This window comes from Electrona antarctica (assembly GCF_951216825.1).
Source record: "Electrona antarctica genome assembly, chromosome: 5".
Lineage (NCBI taxonomy): Eukaryota > Metazoa > Chordata > Actinopteri > Myctophiformes > Myctophidae > Electrona > Electrona antarctica.
The window spans coordinates 38,153,973-38,169,694 of NC_136810.1; the positions used below are offsets into that span (position 1 = coordinate 38,153,973).

The following is a 15,722-nucleotide window of genomic DNA, read 5'->3' on the forward strand; positions in this document are numbered from 1 at the left end:
TACGGGTGATTCTGAATGGGGAGTGGCTAATGAGTGAGGGCAAGTGTGGTAGATATAGAGCGTCGCAGTCCCACCCCCTTTCATGACGACGCCAGGCCCAGGAAATGATTCCCAATGCATTTTTCCCATAGAAATTTCAAAAAGTATTTATTTAAAGACGGTTACGCCGCGGACAAAGCCAACTCGAGTCGTGACAACTCATGACAACAAACACAACATTTTGGACCAAACAAATAATTACAAAGAAGAAAAACAACAAAAAAGTGTTGTAACCTGCCGTTTTTTTCGTCTTTCTAATTATTTGTTCGGCCCATTTGTCATGAGTTGTCACAACTCGAGTTGGCTTTGTCCGCGGCGTAAACGTCTTTAAATAAATACTTTTTGAAATGTCTATGAGGAAAATGAACGGAGAATCATTTCCTGGGCCCTGGTAGGGGGCGGGACTGCGACGCTCTATAGGGAAGCGATTGAGAACGGGGAGTCAACATATGTTGAACACAATTACATTTAATCTACTCTGAAGTGAGTGTTTGATGTCTAAAACTGAACTAATGAGGCAACTAAGTTTCAACAAAATAAATATTGTCCCTGTGGTAAAAAATAAATAAAAATAAAAATTAAATTAAAGATATACTCACCGCAACAATCTCATGTTGCATTCAAAAAGGGGATGGCTGAATACAAAGTTGTCTTTTGATCAAACTATAGCCTACTTAATGTCTTTCAATGATTCATGTTACAGCCTTCTCATAATTAGTGAACATTAGTGTCAGGTGCATCCAAGAAACCTGCATCATCCCACCTATTCTCCTCTCGTTTAACTCCTACGTCCTTTTTAAACGTGTAATCTCTGTTTCTATTTTCTCTCTCTCTCTCTCTCTCTCTCTCTCTCTCTCTCTCTCTCTCTCTCTCTCTCTCTCTCTCTCTCTCTCTCTCTCGGGCTCTGACACACTTCAAAGAGGTGAGCATTCTTCTGCTGAAACATTCATGAACTTTTCGGTTATTTACTCCCTGAGAAACAGAGAGTGAGAGAAAGAACGAAAGTGCGAGAGGAAGCGCCAGAGTGGAAGGATGAAATGTCAATTCTCTCTCAACTCTCTTTTCATCCATCCATACCTCAACGCCCTTTCGTGTGGTTTGCCAAGTGGAGGAGGGGGTCATCGTGTGGGCAGTGAGAAAAAAAAACATGTGAGAGGGATGGAGTGTGAACGTACGTGTGAGCAATGTGTCACAGAAAAATGACCTGTCGTAATGTAGGCCTAGCTCCACCCATGACAACATTCTGAACATACTGTTAGCTGACTTCAGTTTTCCATTGTGAGTGTGAAAATCGCTCATTCGGCCAGGCTTGGGAACACCCATAGATTACACAGCAAAACGTGAGCTGGCTCTTTCTAAAAGTAGCGCGTATTAAAGCCAGCTAATGGTTGTTGTGGGTTCAGCATAATCCTCCGTTTTCTACTGGTGGAATAGCGTTGCAACATCATGTATATAGTTCCCAGATTTCCTGTTCCGCAAAGTTGGCCGATCCAGCCCGAGCCAGACAGTTTGATTGTTGGCTGCCCAGAGCTCAAGATGGCTTGGCCGTGGTGCTTAGATACCTGCTGTCCACCTCTCTGCTCACTGGCTCAGCTGCACCATTATTTGTAGGCTTGGAACCAGTTAGTGTGTGATTGTGGAGGAAGGTGAGAATTTTTGTGGTTAACAGTGGTTCCCAAACAATGGGTCGTGACTCAGGACCCATGGGTTTATTTTCGTTAGGGGCGCCAGCCCTCCTATGCCCTCCAGGTTTGTGTAAGCACAAATATTGAATTGAAGATTTAAGTGAGGAAAAGTGAGGACACAAATTGTGATTGGCCGGCGTGCTTGGGTGGGAGATGTGCCATTGGTTGAGCATCGCATAACGATTGTGCCACAGGGGACACACGTTGTATATGTGGCATTGTGGCTGATAGAGAGATGTCAGACATTGCACAATACAATACTTGGACCTCTTAAGCTACACCCGTGGCTGATAATAAGTTGATTGGCTGATTTTGGCTTTTGTGAGGATGCAAATTGTGATTGGCCAGAATGAGATAATATATGATGATGTGATGATAAGAGCGCCCCTCACTTCACACAGGTGTGGTTTTCTTTTTTTCTTCTTTTTTGAGGCGCGCTTGGCCGGAATGAGATGATGTATGATGATTAGAGCGCCCCTCACTTGTTATTTCTATTTCCTTCTAATTATTGTAGGCACACTTTTATGTTGTTGTTGTTGTTGTCTCTCTCATTTGTGTCCTCCGAATCCCCCGCCATGCAACCTATACCATACATTGGACATGGTCCTTTCCCTCTGATCTCAACCTTCTTCCAGGAGATGGTCTCTGGGTTGAATTTCCACACATCAGTGAAGTTCTGCTTCCATTTCCAGCCACCAAATTGTACAGCTCTCCATAGGCAATTAAGGCTGAATGACCGCTGCATCATCCTGGAATTAGCTGTGCAAAAGGTGTGTTCAGCCAGAAGTTGGTTTGAGTGGTCCCTCCTCCCCTTTGGAACAGTCCCGGAGACCCTAGGTTTGAACCATCTGTGGGCGTCAACATCAAATGTGTAAAGCACATTGTAATAGCCCCCTCCCCAGATGAAGACTGTATCTTCTATCAGCACAGCTGTGTAGCCAGAGAGACTTGATGGAACCTCAAGGTGACATTGTCTTCCATGGGTCACTGGGGTCAACTTTCTCCAGCATAAATTCACTGTGTTGAAGATGTGAACATCAATGGGCTCACTGTCTCCTCCAAAGCAATACAGATTGTCCTGCAGCACCACGGCTACTGCATGGCGCCATCTCTCTGCTCCTCCTTTCAGATGTACGGCCGGTGGACCCCCCTGTGTGTTAACACTCGCATGCCGGCAGTAAGACCAACTACCACACAAATGGACTGAGAGAGAGAGAGAGAGAGAAAGAGAGAGAGAGAGAGAGAGAGAGAGAGAGGTGCTGTGCCAAGTGCCTTAGATGTTAAAAGTGTTTACCATGGACGGACAGCAATGTTTTTGAGCGGTGGCACACCGTCTCCAACATGTAACTCTGTCTGTCTGTCTGTCTGTCTGTCTGTCTGTCTGTCTGTCTGTCTGTCTGTCTGTCTGTGATTGATGGGAAGCCATGATTTTTGTGTAACACCAATCCCATGCACAGCTTTGCGTGTCTGTGTTTGAATGTGATGATTTGATTGGTTGAGCATATGGTTGACGTATGATGATGTATGATGATAAGAGCGCCCCTCAGTTCATGAGTGTGAATTTTTTAATATTAGTTAAAAAGACAAAAAACAAAAACAATGTATCCTCTCTCCACCCAAGAACAACTATTAAGAAATTGTTGCAAAAGGGCCACTTCACCCCTTTTGCAACTTATCTTATTTTAATGATGTTTGGGAGACAAGAAACACTTTCCTGGGGTTTTTATGTGGGAAATATGTGTTTTTAGATATTTCAGTATTTATTTAGTATAAGTGTCCATGGGCTCCATGATGTCATGGACACTGGGCTCACTTATTTCCTGGACTACATGTTGTCTCAGTAAGACAGCCCTCCCCTATCCACGAGGAGGAGCAGTGGACCAAAGCATTATGGGAATTGTAGTCCAGGGAGGAAGTGAGCCCAGTGTCCATGACGTCATGGAGCCCATGGACACTTTGAAATACTAAAATATCTAAAAACACATTACCCACATAAAAACCCCAGGAAAGTGTTTCTTGTCTCCAAACATCATTAAAATAAGATCTGGTTGCAAAAGGGGTGAAGTGGCCCTTTAAATAGGGGTTACGGTTGCTTAATTCATAATGGATTTGTATAAGTTTGGGTCCCGGAGAGACACCAAGTGTATCTTTTGGGTCATGAGCTTTAGAAGTAGAGAGAATGGAACAGAAAGGCTTTTGAAAAGGCAAAGAAGAACGTTAATCTCACTCTGAACACTGCATTCTCAGGCCAGGATTGGTGACGGTGGCAAAAGCTATAAAACTGCTCGAGCGTGGACAGCTACACATGCTGTCAACGTTGAAGTGCTCAAGTGTTGCTCAAGCCACACTGCGTACATGAAAGGGTACGGTCAGGTCAAATAGCACATACTGGACTACGGCAAGAATGAGCTTCCTCCATTTTTCGGAATGGTGCAGGAATTGTGGGGTCAGTGGGGAGACAGAAGGCGTGTGTAAATGATGAAACAAAAACATACGTTTGATTGACGCTTCACTGCGTCATTGGAGTGTTGAAAAACATTGACGCCAGCTCTTTTTCTTTTCTTTTCTTTTTTCTTTTTTGCAGGGCATTGTGCCCGTCACGCGAGCGTGTGTCAGCTGTCAGTTTGTAGCTGGTGGTGGGGTCAGATGGGGGGTCAGATCAACATATGGAATTATTTCTGTACTGGCCATATATGGAGCGTGTCTTGAGTGTACAGGGTTTGATGAGGTCAGATCAACATATGGAATGTCAGAACAGGAAGGACGGGTGGGGAAGGATCAACATATGGAATGTCAGAACAGGTCAGCTCCATATATGGAGATCTAAGGGTTTGAGGTTTGAGGTCAGATGTAGAGTTGCTGGCCGGCTCCACATATGCAGATCTAGGTGATGATCCAGTCTTCTCCATGTATGGTTATCCAGGGTTAGATGAGGTTAGTGTTGTGATCTTCATATATGGAGATGGTCATATATGGTGGCATGACGTGTCTCGAGGCGTGACCATATATGGAGACGTGATGTCACGAGGCGTGACCATATATGGAGGCGTGGGTGACTAACTAACGGACAGACACAATTAGAGCAGTAAAACGTCAACCTGATGACCAAGGACATGAATCTCTGGTCATACGGCTAATGCGACGCTCGTTCTGAAGATTATAAAGGTTGCATAACACACCTGCATTAAAATTAGATGACAGATAATACAGTGGATTATTGTCTGAACTCAGAATGGCATCTTCTGCTGCAGCTGACATTTTTGCTTCATTGCAATGTTGATTCGCTTTAACTTTCATTCGAAACAGCTTTGAGTCTGCGGTGTTGTTGTTATAACTACCCATAATTACTGTAATGGTGACCGAATGGTGATTATCGAATTCCCCTTTCTCTCCGTTCTGTCCTTTCCAGAAATGCTGGAGTCTAACAACCTAGTGACATTCGAGGGCCTGGCCAACAGCTCAGCTTATCACACCTTCCTTCTGGACGAGGAGAAAGGCAGACTGGTGGTCGGAGCCAAGGACCACATCTTCTCCTTCAACCTCCTGAACATTAGCAAAGACTACGCACAGGTACAGTAGAATGAGTTGACCATGAGATGACCATGTTCCAGGTTCAAGGTGGTTCATTATTGGTACCTGTCTTGTCCACCACTTGTACACAAGTGTAAAACGTTTTTTTTGTTCAGCTTCCTTCAGACAAACGTTTTTATACTAATATCATAATAAAACGCATTTGACAGATCAGTCTTCTGATCAATTTGTCCATCCATGACTATGTTGTATAGTTTAACATAATACTGAGTCTGACTATTTGTCAATTTGTCTGTATGACTGACTGGCCTCATATTATCTTGCACTGTGTGTGTGTGTGTGTGTGTGTGTACGTGTGTACATGTGTACATGTGTGCGTGTGTACATGTGTACATGTGTACCTCCATCCACAGTCCCATTCCAGGCCTCAGGTATCTCTGGACTGCAGAACAGACTCTTGTTTCTGCACAAAAGTGCCTAATGAATATTTCAGGCCAGAGCTGTCGCACAGGATCACACGCTGTGCCAGGCATGTTAGCCGCTCTGCGCACACCTGGATGAATAATGAAGTAAACGGAAACAAAGTGGAGAACAAATCACATTGTGAACCCCCATCCCCCCCACCGGCCACCCCCCTCCAACCCGTCCATTATACACAGATGCATGCAGACTTGCTGCACTTCAGGCCTATGGCATTCTATAGATCAGGTTTTTTTTCTTTTGTTTTCAGTTTGTGGTTTTATTCTGTAAATCTAATTCAGGAATTGGTGGCTCAGAAGGTAGAGCAGGTCGTCCAATGATCCATGGGTCGGCGGTTCGAATCCCGGCACCTCCTGTCCACATGTCGAAGTGTCCTTGGGCAAGACACTGAACCCTACATTTCCTCCAATGAGTCGGTCGGTGTGAGCTTGCCACCATTGGTGTGTGAATGTGGGAAGTGAGGACGCTGGCGTCGACTGTTCGCCGCTTCACCTCCCAATGTACGAATGAATGAACCATTGTAAGCGCTTTGAGTAGGCACGTAGTGCATAGAAAAGCGCCATAAAAATGCAATTCATTATTATTATTATGTTGTAAATCATGTGTTCATGTCTGTGCCACAGATACCCTGGCCAGCCTCACCCACCAGGAGAGATGAATGCAAGTGGGCAGGAAAAGATCTCTCGGTAAGAGTTTCAATTTAACTTACAGTTGTTGCAACTTGCTTTCTCACTGTGGCCAACCTACAGTATTGCGCTGCCTTCTTACTGCGAGACAGAACTTTAATATATTTTCCACGAACAAGAAAAGAGAAGTCACACACACACACACACACACACACACACACACACACACACACACACACACACACACACACACACACACACACACACACACACACACACACACACACACACACACACACACAGAGCACATTTCCTTCCTGTTCCAGTGGTAACCAGTGGTGTCAACACAATACACAGTGTATTGCATCATTTGGACAAGTTACACTGGTTTAAGCTATAGTTTACGTGCCCCAGTGATTCATTCACTAAGACCTGACTGCCACACCAAACCAACAGTGACTAACACCTGAGTAACAGAAATGTACTGTCTCTTTGTAATATTACGTGTCACTCATCTTGTGTGGTGACAAGCCACGTGGACAAAGCACTCCATTCGCTGCTGTGGCTGACCACAAAAGCTGGTCATAATCCTTTCTCTGGCATCATCGCTTGACCTTAATCACCTTTCTCTGATATCAATTGTGGGAAATCACTGCAATTTACAGCCAGAGTATATGAGCATGGAAATCAAATCTACAGTATATAGTCACGTGGTTGTTGCTGCAATAAATTATATATCTCATTTAATGCACAGTGACTCCATGAAGGCTGTAACTATAGCCGTTTATGTAAAATAATATAATATAATGCTTCGGGTAATTTGATAAGATGATGCTAAAGCTGGATCCGATGTACTGCCATGGCATTATGACCAACATTTGAAGTGAACAGAGCTCCTGACCTGTCTAGTTGAGTAAGTAGCATTATTCTGTATTTTAGCAAACTGCTGTTAGTGTTACTCTAAGTACTTTTGTATTAGTATTATATTATTAGCTTGTGTGGTAGTCAGTAGTTTATAGTTGTATTGTTTGTGTTCAAACAGTAGGCTAGTAGACTAGTTTAATTAGTTTCACCCTGTAATAGGCCACTTGATAAGTAGTATAGGCCACTTGATTTCCTTGTGAAGTGTGAAGTGAGTGGTTTAGCCAGCACTCCTGGCAGACGATTAGCAATCAGTTGGATTGGCCTTATACCACCAGGTGAAAGCGTCAGCTGTTAAGCGGCGGCCAGCAAACGAAGGCCAGGCGAACAAAGGCGACAGGCGACTTTGTCAAAGTCCGAGGCCAGGCGAACAAAGGCGACAGGCGACTTTGTCAAAGTCCGAGGCCAGGCGAACAAAGGCGACAGGCGACTTTGTCAAAGTCCGACTTCGTCACTGAACGATAAGCTGTAGCATTGATTAGTGACATATATAGTAGTGTATTGTAGTATATGTTTAGTGATCTACAATGTGTTTTCTTCCTATTCCTGTCCTCTCTTCTTCCTGGCGGTCGCACAAACACTGGGTTACACCCAGATGTCGCGACACAACTAATCTCATCTATCCTACTCTTTCAACTCACGTCGAGCAAGTGGTAACGGGAGGGCTTTGGAATTGCCACTCGGCTGTGGTGGAAGGCAAATCTGCTTTCATCTCAGCCTACGCCTCCTTGCTCTCCCTTAACTTCCTTGCTCTGACTGAGACCTGGATCAGACCAGAAAACACTGCTACGCCCGCGGCTCTGTCAGATGTGTACTCCTTCTCTCACACTCCCAGAGCCGTGCGGACAGGTGGTGGGGTTGGTCTGCTCATTTCCAGAAAATGGAAATACTCTCCTGTTTCACTGTCACTATTCTTCCCTGTCGATGGCTCTGGATTCATCCTTCTGGGTGACTTCAACCTCCCGACTGAGAAGCAGCTAGACCCACTACTTTCGTTTCTCGCCGCCTTTGACATAGTTCTTTCCCCATCTCCTCCTACCCATGAGGCGGGCAACCAACTGGACCTGATCTTCACCAGAGGCTGCTCTATTGCTAACCTGTCTGTCACTCCTCTTTCCAGTGAAAAGGGTAAGAAACTCTCTGATCACTACTTCATGTCCTACTCTCTCTCTCTCTCCTCTCCCCCCTCACAGCCCCTCCCTACCCACATGATTTCCTCACGTCACAATCTTCGCTCACTTTCCTCCACTGATCTTTCCTCTTCTGTTCTCTCTGCTCTCCCTGCCCCTGAATCCTTTGCTCTTCTATCCCCTGATACCGCCACAGATCTTCTTTTCTCTACTCTATCCTCTTCTCTCGACCATCTCTGTCCCCTCACCACCAGGCCTGCACGCCAAACTCCACCTGCCCCCTGGTTGTCGGACTCAGTGCGGACTGAGAGACGGAGCCTGAGAGCGGCTGAGCGCAAATGGAGAAAGGGCAACCTCCCGGAGGACCTTCTCACCTTCCAATCTCTCATTTCTACTTTTTCCTCCTCTCTATCAGCTGCTAAAGCTGCTTTTTTCTGCACTAAAATTCAGGCTTCTGCTTCCAACCCTAAAAAACTCTTTGAAACTTTCTCCTCTCTCCTACAACCACCACCCCCTCCTCCCTCCTCGTCCCTCCTCCCTGACGATTTCGCCAACTTCTTTGACAAGAAGGTGAACGATATCCGATCCTCCTTCCCTCCTCCCCCGGCTGGTGCCCTGCGCACTGCCCACACCCGTCTGCCTGCCACCCCCCCCTCTCTACCTTCATCTACTCCTCTTCCCCCCCCCATCCCCTCTCTATCCCACTTCTCTCCCCTCTCCCCTAACGAGGTCCTTCTCCTTGTTACCTCTAGTCGCCCCACCTCATGCTCTCTGGACCCGGTCCCATCCACTCTGTTGCAGTCTATTGCACCTGAACTTCTTCCCTTCTTAACCCACCTTATTAACACCTCTCTGACATCTGGCTACTTTCCCTCTACTTTCAAGACTGCCAGAGTCACCCCCCTCCTGAAGAAACCGACACTTGACCCCTCTGAGATCAAGAACTACAGACCGGTTTCCCTTCTATCCTTCCTATCTAAAACTCTCGAACGTGCTGTCTTTAAACAACTGTCCTCCTATCTCCACCAGAACAACCTCCTGGACTCCAACCAGTCTGGTTTCAAAGTGGGTCACTCGACAGAGACTGCCCTGCTGGCAGTGACGGAGTCGCTCCATGCCGCTAGAGCGAACTCTCTCTCCTCCGTCCTGATACTCCTGGACCTGTCTGCAGCGTTCGACACGGTAAACCATCAGATCCTCCTCTCCACCCTCGAGGGGATGGGTGTCTCAGGCTCTGCACTCTCCCTGTTTGCATCCTACCTGACGGGTCGCTCCTACCAGGTGATGCTGAGAGGGTCTGTGTCAGAACCACACAGGCTCACAACTGGGGTTCCCCAAGGCTCGGTTCTGGGTCCTCTTCTTTTCTCTCTCTACACTACATCTCTGGGTGCTGTCATCCACTCCCATGGCTTTTCCTACCACTGCTATGCCGATGACACCCAGCTGATCCTCTCATTCCCCCCCTCTGATACCCAAGTGGAGGCACGCATTGCTGCTTGTCTGGCTGACATCTCGGCGTGGATGTCGACAAACCACCTGAAGCTCAACCTGGACAAGACCGAGCTGATGTTCCTCCCGGGGAAGGGCTGTCCGCACCGAGACATGGCCATCACCATTGATAATGCTGTGGTGACCTCAACTCGGACTGCGAAAAATCTGGGTGTGACCCTGGACGATCAACTGACGTTCTCGGCAAACATCGCATCAGTGACAAGGTCCTGCAGATTCCTCCTCTACAACATCAGGAGGATTCGCCCCTTCCTCACGGAGAAGGCAGCCCAGGTGCTCATCCAGGCTCTCGTCATCTCCCGCCTGGACTACTGCAACTCCCTCCTTGCTGGTGCTCCGGCATCTGCCATCAGACCTCTGGAGCTTGTTCAGAAAGCTGCGGCTCGTCTGGTGTTCAACCGCCCCAAGTTCTCCCACACAACCATCCTTCTCCGTTCTCTACACTGGCTCCCCGTAGCGGCCCGCATCCAGTTCAAAACCCTGGTGTTAGCCTATAGGGCAGTGAAAGGAACAGCTCCTTCCTATCTCCGGGCTATGGTCGATGCCTACACCCCTGCCCGACCACTTCGGTCTGCCACCTCGGGGCGACTGATTGCCTCGTCACTCAAGGGTCCTTCTGGCCGATCCACACGGTCACGACTCTTTTCTGTTCTGGCCCCACAGTGGTGGAATGAACTCCCCACTGATGTTAGGACAGCAGAGTCACTGCCCATATTTCGCCGCAGGTTGAAAACCCACCTCTTCAGGAAACACTACCCTTCCTCTCTGCCTGACCTACTTGTTGTTAACTAGTTGTACGAACGTTTGTTTTCTATTGTTGTATTGTTTATTGGATCTTGTTTAGTCGATACACTTAATTGTTTTAGCTCATGCTCATTTGATTTAGCTATTTTGTCTCATCCGGTTAAGGAAATAGGTAGCTGATATATTGCACTTTTACCTTAGCGCTAGGTATACTCTTGGTTGCTTGTTTTTGCAGAAAATGCACTAAAGACTTCTGGTGATTAGTAGTTTTTGTTCCCTACCTATGTTGAATACACTTATTGTAAGTCGCTTTGGATAAAAGCGTCTGCTAAATGACTGTAATGTAATGTAATGTAATGTAATTCGCTCATCCTCAGATGACTCTATGTTGCATGACAAGCCAAACGCCGCACCTGTATTTAGAAGAGCAGAGGTCGAGCATTACATGTTTGTGTAAAGTGGGGTGACTATGTAAACACACTAGAGAGCATTGACATTGCAGCTTAACCACTCCAACCTGCTGGTGTCCCTATTTTGGCCATGTCATATGCAAAAACACATTTTCAATAGCCGATCAACATGCTCACAACACATTGCGAATTGACGCGTTGTGGAGCTTGCAGAGTGCCTATTTTTGCTATTTGTCGTACAGCGAAGTATACAGGGCTTACAGTAAGTGGTTAGCTTCTTGATGAATCAATGGCATGTTCAGTAGATGAGCCCCAGGCTGCAGTATGGAATCGTAGCAGTATATCTGGGCCTCAACTCATTGACCGGTACGTGGCTGCATGCAGCCAGGAACCTGTGAGCTGTACGTCTGCTGTGCGCTAGGACTGATTTAAAGTGCCATGAAACCCTTTGTCTGGGTCTGTTTTCTGTAAACACTCAGGCATGGATGAATGGAGCAGCCTGAAGGGTTGTGTGTGACAGGGCCATGCCAAAGCGGGAGTCGGAGAGAGAGAGAGAGAGAGACGAAGAGTGAGGGAGATGAAGTTGCCTGCCACCGTTGGTGTGTGAATGTGGGTATGAAAGGGTGAATGCAAATTGTAAAGTGCTCTGGGGAATATATGCAGTAAATGCATATACCGTTTTAGATAAACAGGTACGAACCTGTGAGATTTAATTCTTGTTGTCTGCATTGTTAGCTGAAGGTTTATTGCAGGTTCCACTGCCCAAAACAAAGTGTGCAGACGGCATAATGAGCTTGTTGCAGTCATTATAGTCGATTATTCACATAAAACCGCATGCGCGCGTCCAAAGAACGACGTTGGTTGAGATGAAAACAAAGGCTTACACAACAGCGGCTGACCCAGTAAAGCCAGATAAATGTAGTCATGCATAATCTGTGGCTCTTTTTCCGTTTTTTCCCCCCATGTGTGCAATGATGACATATTCATTTTGGTTCGGGGTCAGGTCTGTTCAGGCACGTGCTGTGCTGATGGAGCACAGCTAGGGAAAGCTGACCACGCAGCAACAGAGACAACACACACAGTACAAGACATCAACAGATACCCACAGGCTACTGTACTCACCCATATGGCCCGATTTATACGTTGTCGTACGATGGGGTTGCTTGTTGAAAATTGCAGATCTACAAGCTCACAACTCAACTCAACACAACTCAACTCAACTCAACTCAACTCAACTCAACTCAACTCAACTCAACTCAACTCAACTTTTATTTATAGAGCACTTTTAACATGACTAACCAAAGTGCTGTCAGATTAAAACAAATGCAATACTAGAAAAAGTGCCCTTCTGGGCACAGGTCTCCACCAGGAGGATAGGACTGTGTGAGATGTTTGGCAAAATGTTTAGTAGTAATATAAACATGTTTGCCTTGTATGGCAATTGGATGATTTGAGGCATTTTGTTCCAATCAACCTGTTTTGCAAAAATCAACCTGTTGGTGGCGCTATAACAGGCCAATGTGAAAAGGGTGGGATATATTCCTCAGCCTAGTAAGAAAATGTGTGAAAGATTTCACGTAAATTGCATGCTGTGTTCATGATTTGAGGCTTTTGTTCAAAACGGGGCAATCTTGCAAACTGTGAAAGGCAATTATAGCCAATTAGGGTGGAATATGAAATATCGGACAGATCCGACTTGAGCACATGACCATAGAGATACTGTGTAACGATTTGTGAGATTTTTGGACAGAATCTGGAGGAGTAATATCCAAAAATGTGTTTTACAAAAGTCGGCCTCCTGGTGGCGCTATAAAAGGCAGATGCGGAAAATGCAGGTCAAAGGTTTGTCCTTGGCCTCTAGGGAGTGTGCATGCAACGTTTCACGCAGATCGGTGTAGTTTTAGGTAACAAATGTGAAAAGCTGCCTCATGGTGGCGCTATAACAGGCCGTTCTGGAAAATGCGGGGCAGAGGTTCATCGTTGGCATCTAGGGAGTGTGTGTGCAAAGTTTGGCATCGACCGGGTTAACGGTGCCGGAGATTAGCTGGTAACGGACGGACGGAAGGACACACGGACGGACACACACACGGACGGAGTGCAAAACATACTCTCTCACCATGCCCTCTCTCACCATGCCTTCGGCCTGGTGGAGACAATAAACAGACATGCGATGAATAATGAAATAAACACAAACAAAACATTAGCACCAGTAAGGTGCTACAGTGAATCTAAGTTCACAACGTGCCGTGAGTTAGTGAGCGATGTTTAAATTGAGCATTACACACATTCAGCTGGTTCTTTTTTTATTCCAGAGTGACTTGATCAATAGCATCACAAGCAATCAAGCAATTAAGAAGCAGCAAGGCCAATATGACCAGAAGAAAGGGGATATTCAGATTGATCTGCTAATCATGGAGAAATCATAATAAATAGAAAGTCAGACCCAGCTAGAGAAAAGCGTCTCTTTCTTTAGAAAATATGGAGTAAGATCAGGTGAGAATTGGGTGACATGAACTGTGTCATCATCCCATATCATACTTATACTGACAGTTATACTCTCTCACTAGCGCCAAGGTGCTTTATAGTACCATATTATACTGCATGGTTACTTCATGAGTTCTTGTTTATACACCCTTGGTTCACTCCCTCCCTTGTAAATGTCACAATAATCCCATTGGATATTATGCAGCCCCTGTCCACTGTAATCTTAGAAGTCAGCATGTGGTGTGATGAGAGAAGTGCAACGAGAGAGAGAGAGAGAGAGAGAGAGAGAGAGAGAGAGAGAGAGTCACAGATTATCTCAGCTAACCGGATCACATACTTGTTATCTAGAGTTGTTGTTGTTGTTGTTACGCCGCACAATTACTGCAATCTAATCTGGTGCTGTGGTACAGTTCTAAAGGCCATTAATTTATTTCACTAGATTACACATCTTTTTATCTCTCTCTCTCTCTCTCTCTCTCTCTCTCACAGTGGGAGATCATGATGAGCTGTTTTTCTCTTTCTGATTGTTTTCTTTGGAAGATGGCTGTTTTAATGTAACCTGTTCCTCTTTTGCTCGAACCTAAATTAGACTTGTAGTCGAGGGTATGTAATGGTTTGTATCACCCAGTAGTGCTCAATAAAGGACTCTTTAAAAAGAAAAATCTCTCTCTCTCTCTCTCTCTCTCTCTCTCTCTCTCTCTCAAATTTAACTAAATTAAATTCATCGTGTTCATCTCATTAATCTCCTGTGTTTCTTTGGCTTCAGAGGGAGTGCTCGAACTTCATTAAGGTGCTCCAGCCGTTCAACCAGACCCATCTGTACGCGTGTGGGACGGGAGCCTTCCACCCTGTGTGTGCCTACCTGGAGGTGGGCAAGAGGCCGGAGGTACTGTCTGGAACACAACACGTCTTTGTTATTTAACAAATTGTTTGGTTGTGAATATGCATGTCAATTCTGTCTCTCTTTTGCATTCTGTGCGTCCATGGTTAAATCTCGCAAACTATCGGCCCGAACAGGGACAAATCTCTTGTGCACGCTGTCAATGAAGTCAAATATTGTTCACATAATATTGTGAATATTTGTTTTGTGCGTTTCCTTTTTTTGCTTTTCATATTTTGCTTTTCATAATCTCAGATTCACTGTGCCTCTTGTGCAATACAAGAGAACAAGACCATGATAATTATGACATCATAAATTTGACATCAACATGATGTCAAATTAGATTTCCACAAGGACAGGACACCGTTATTAGACCGTCTTGTTAAAAACAAATCCCTGGCACAGAGTCGATAACGTTTTTACTTTTGATTTAGAGCACAGAAGAACCATCTCTAAGGACATTCTCTTCCCCTGAATGCTTTTCAAACTACTTAAAACATGATTTCAGTCACTCAGCAAAATGAGGTGGAAAATTAAACACAGGGTTCCAATAGTCTCCAAACTCTCCAATTCATCACTCTTAATATGAAACTGCTACTCTGTGAGTGTGTGTGTATGTGCACGTGTGCGTTTGTGTCCACTTGTGTATGAAAGAGGGAAATTGCTCTCCTCTCCTTAATGTCACTGACTCAGTCTTATAAATGTGTGTTTCCTATTCATTAGACAGTCGTTTTTTTTAACTGACAATTAGGGAGCGGAAATATCTCTGAGATCAGCCATTTACGTAGCACTGCAATTCATCTACTGGCCAAAGACAAGTTTAAGGTTGTGAAAGAATGTATGAGATTCTTTGTTTCAGACTGCAATATACCATAATATTGTAGACGGTTGCACTGAGACATAAAATATGTGTGGTTGTCAGCAACACGCTTGTTCTACGTCGAGTCTTTTATGTCACCTAAAGTAAATCTGTTTTTCTTGTTAATCTGTTTTTGTTCATTGAGTTTAATGGACATTTTTTGTAACCCCAAAAGTCCAATGTATCTCCCTTTTCTGATTGGACAATATCATGTCCAATCAGACAGGAGTGACATCACAATTATGTACAGTATGAACGGCAAGAACAGAACTTTCTATAAACCAATTGTGCAAGTGGCTTTCTACATGAAGAAGAATGAATACAGTGCAACCAACCATACTTACAAGTTCCCAGAATTTCACCTTTCTTGTTTTATTATTGTTCATTATGACAAATATTTGTCAACTTTGTCGGAACAAAAAGG

The 15,722-nt window shown here is 45.1% G+C and overlaps 1 protein-coding gene across 1 annotated transcript in view; it reads left to right on the forward strand.

The window, feature by feature from the left end:
- Window positions 1-15,722, forward strand: part of sema3ab (sema domain, immunoglobulin domain (Ig), short basic domain, secreted, (semaphorin) 3Ab) — a 42,832-nt gene that overhangs the window by 11,124 nt on the left and 15,986 nt on the right. The window contains exons 3-5 of the mRNA XM_079501625.1: window positions 5,134-5,294; window positions 6,359-6,421; window positions 14,326-14,445. Of these exons, the coding sequence (XP_079357751.1) occupies window positions 5,134-5,294; window positions 6,359-6,421; window positions 14,326-14,445 (344 nt within the window). The remainder of the gene's footprint in view (window positions 1-5,133; window positions 5,295-6,358; window positions 6,422-14,325; window positions 14,446-15,722) is intronic.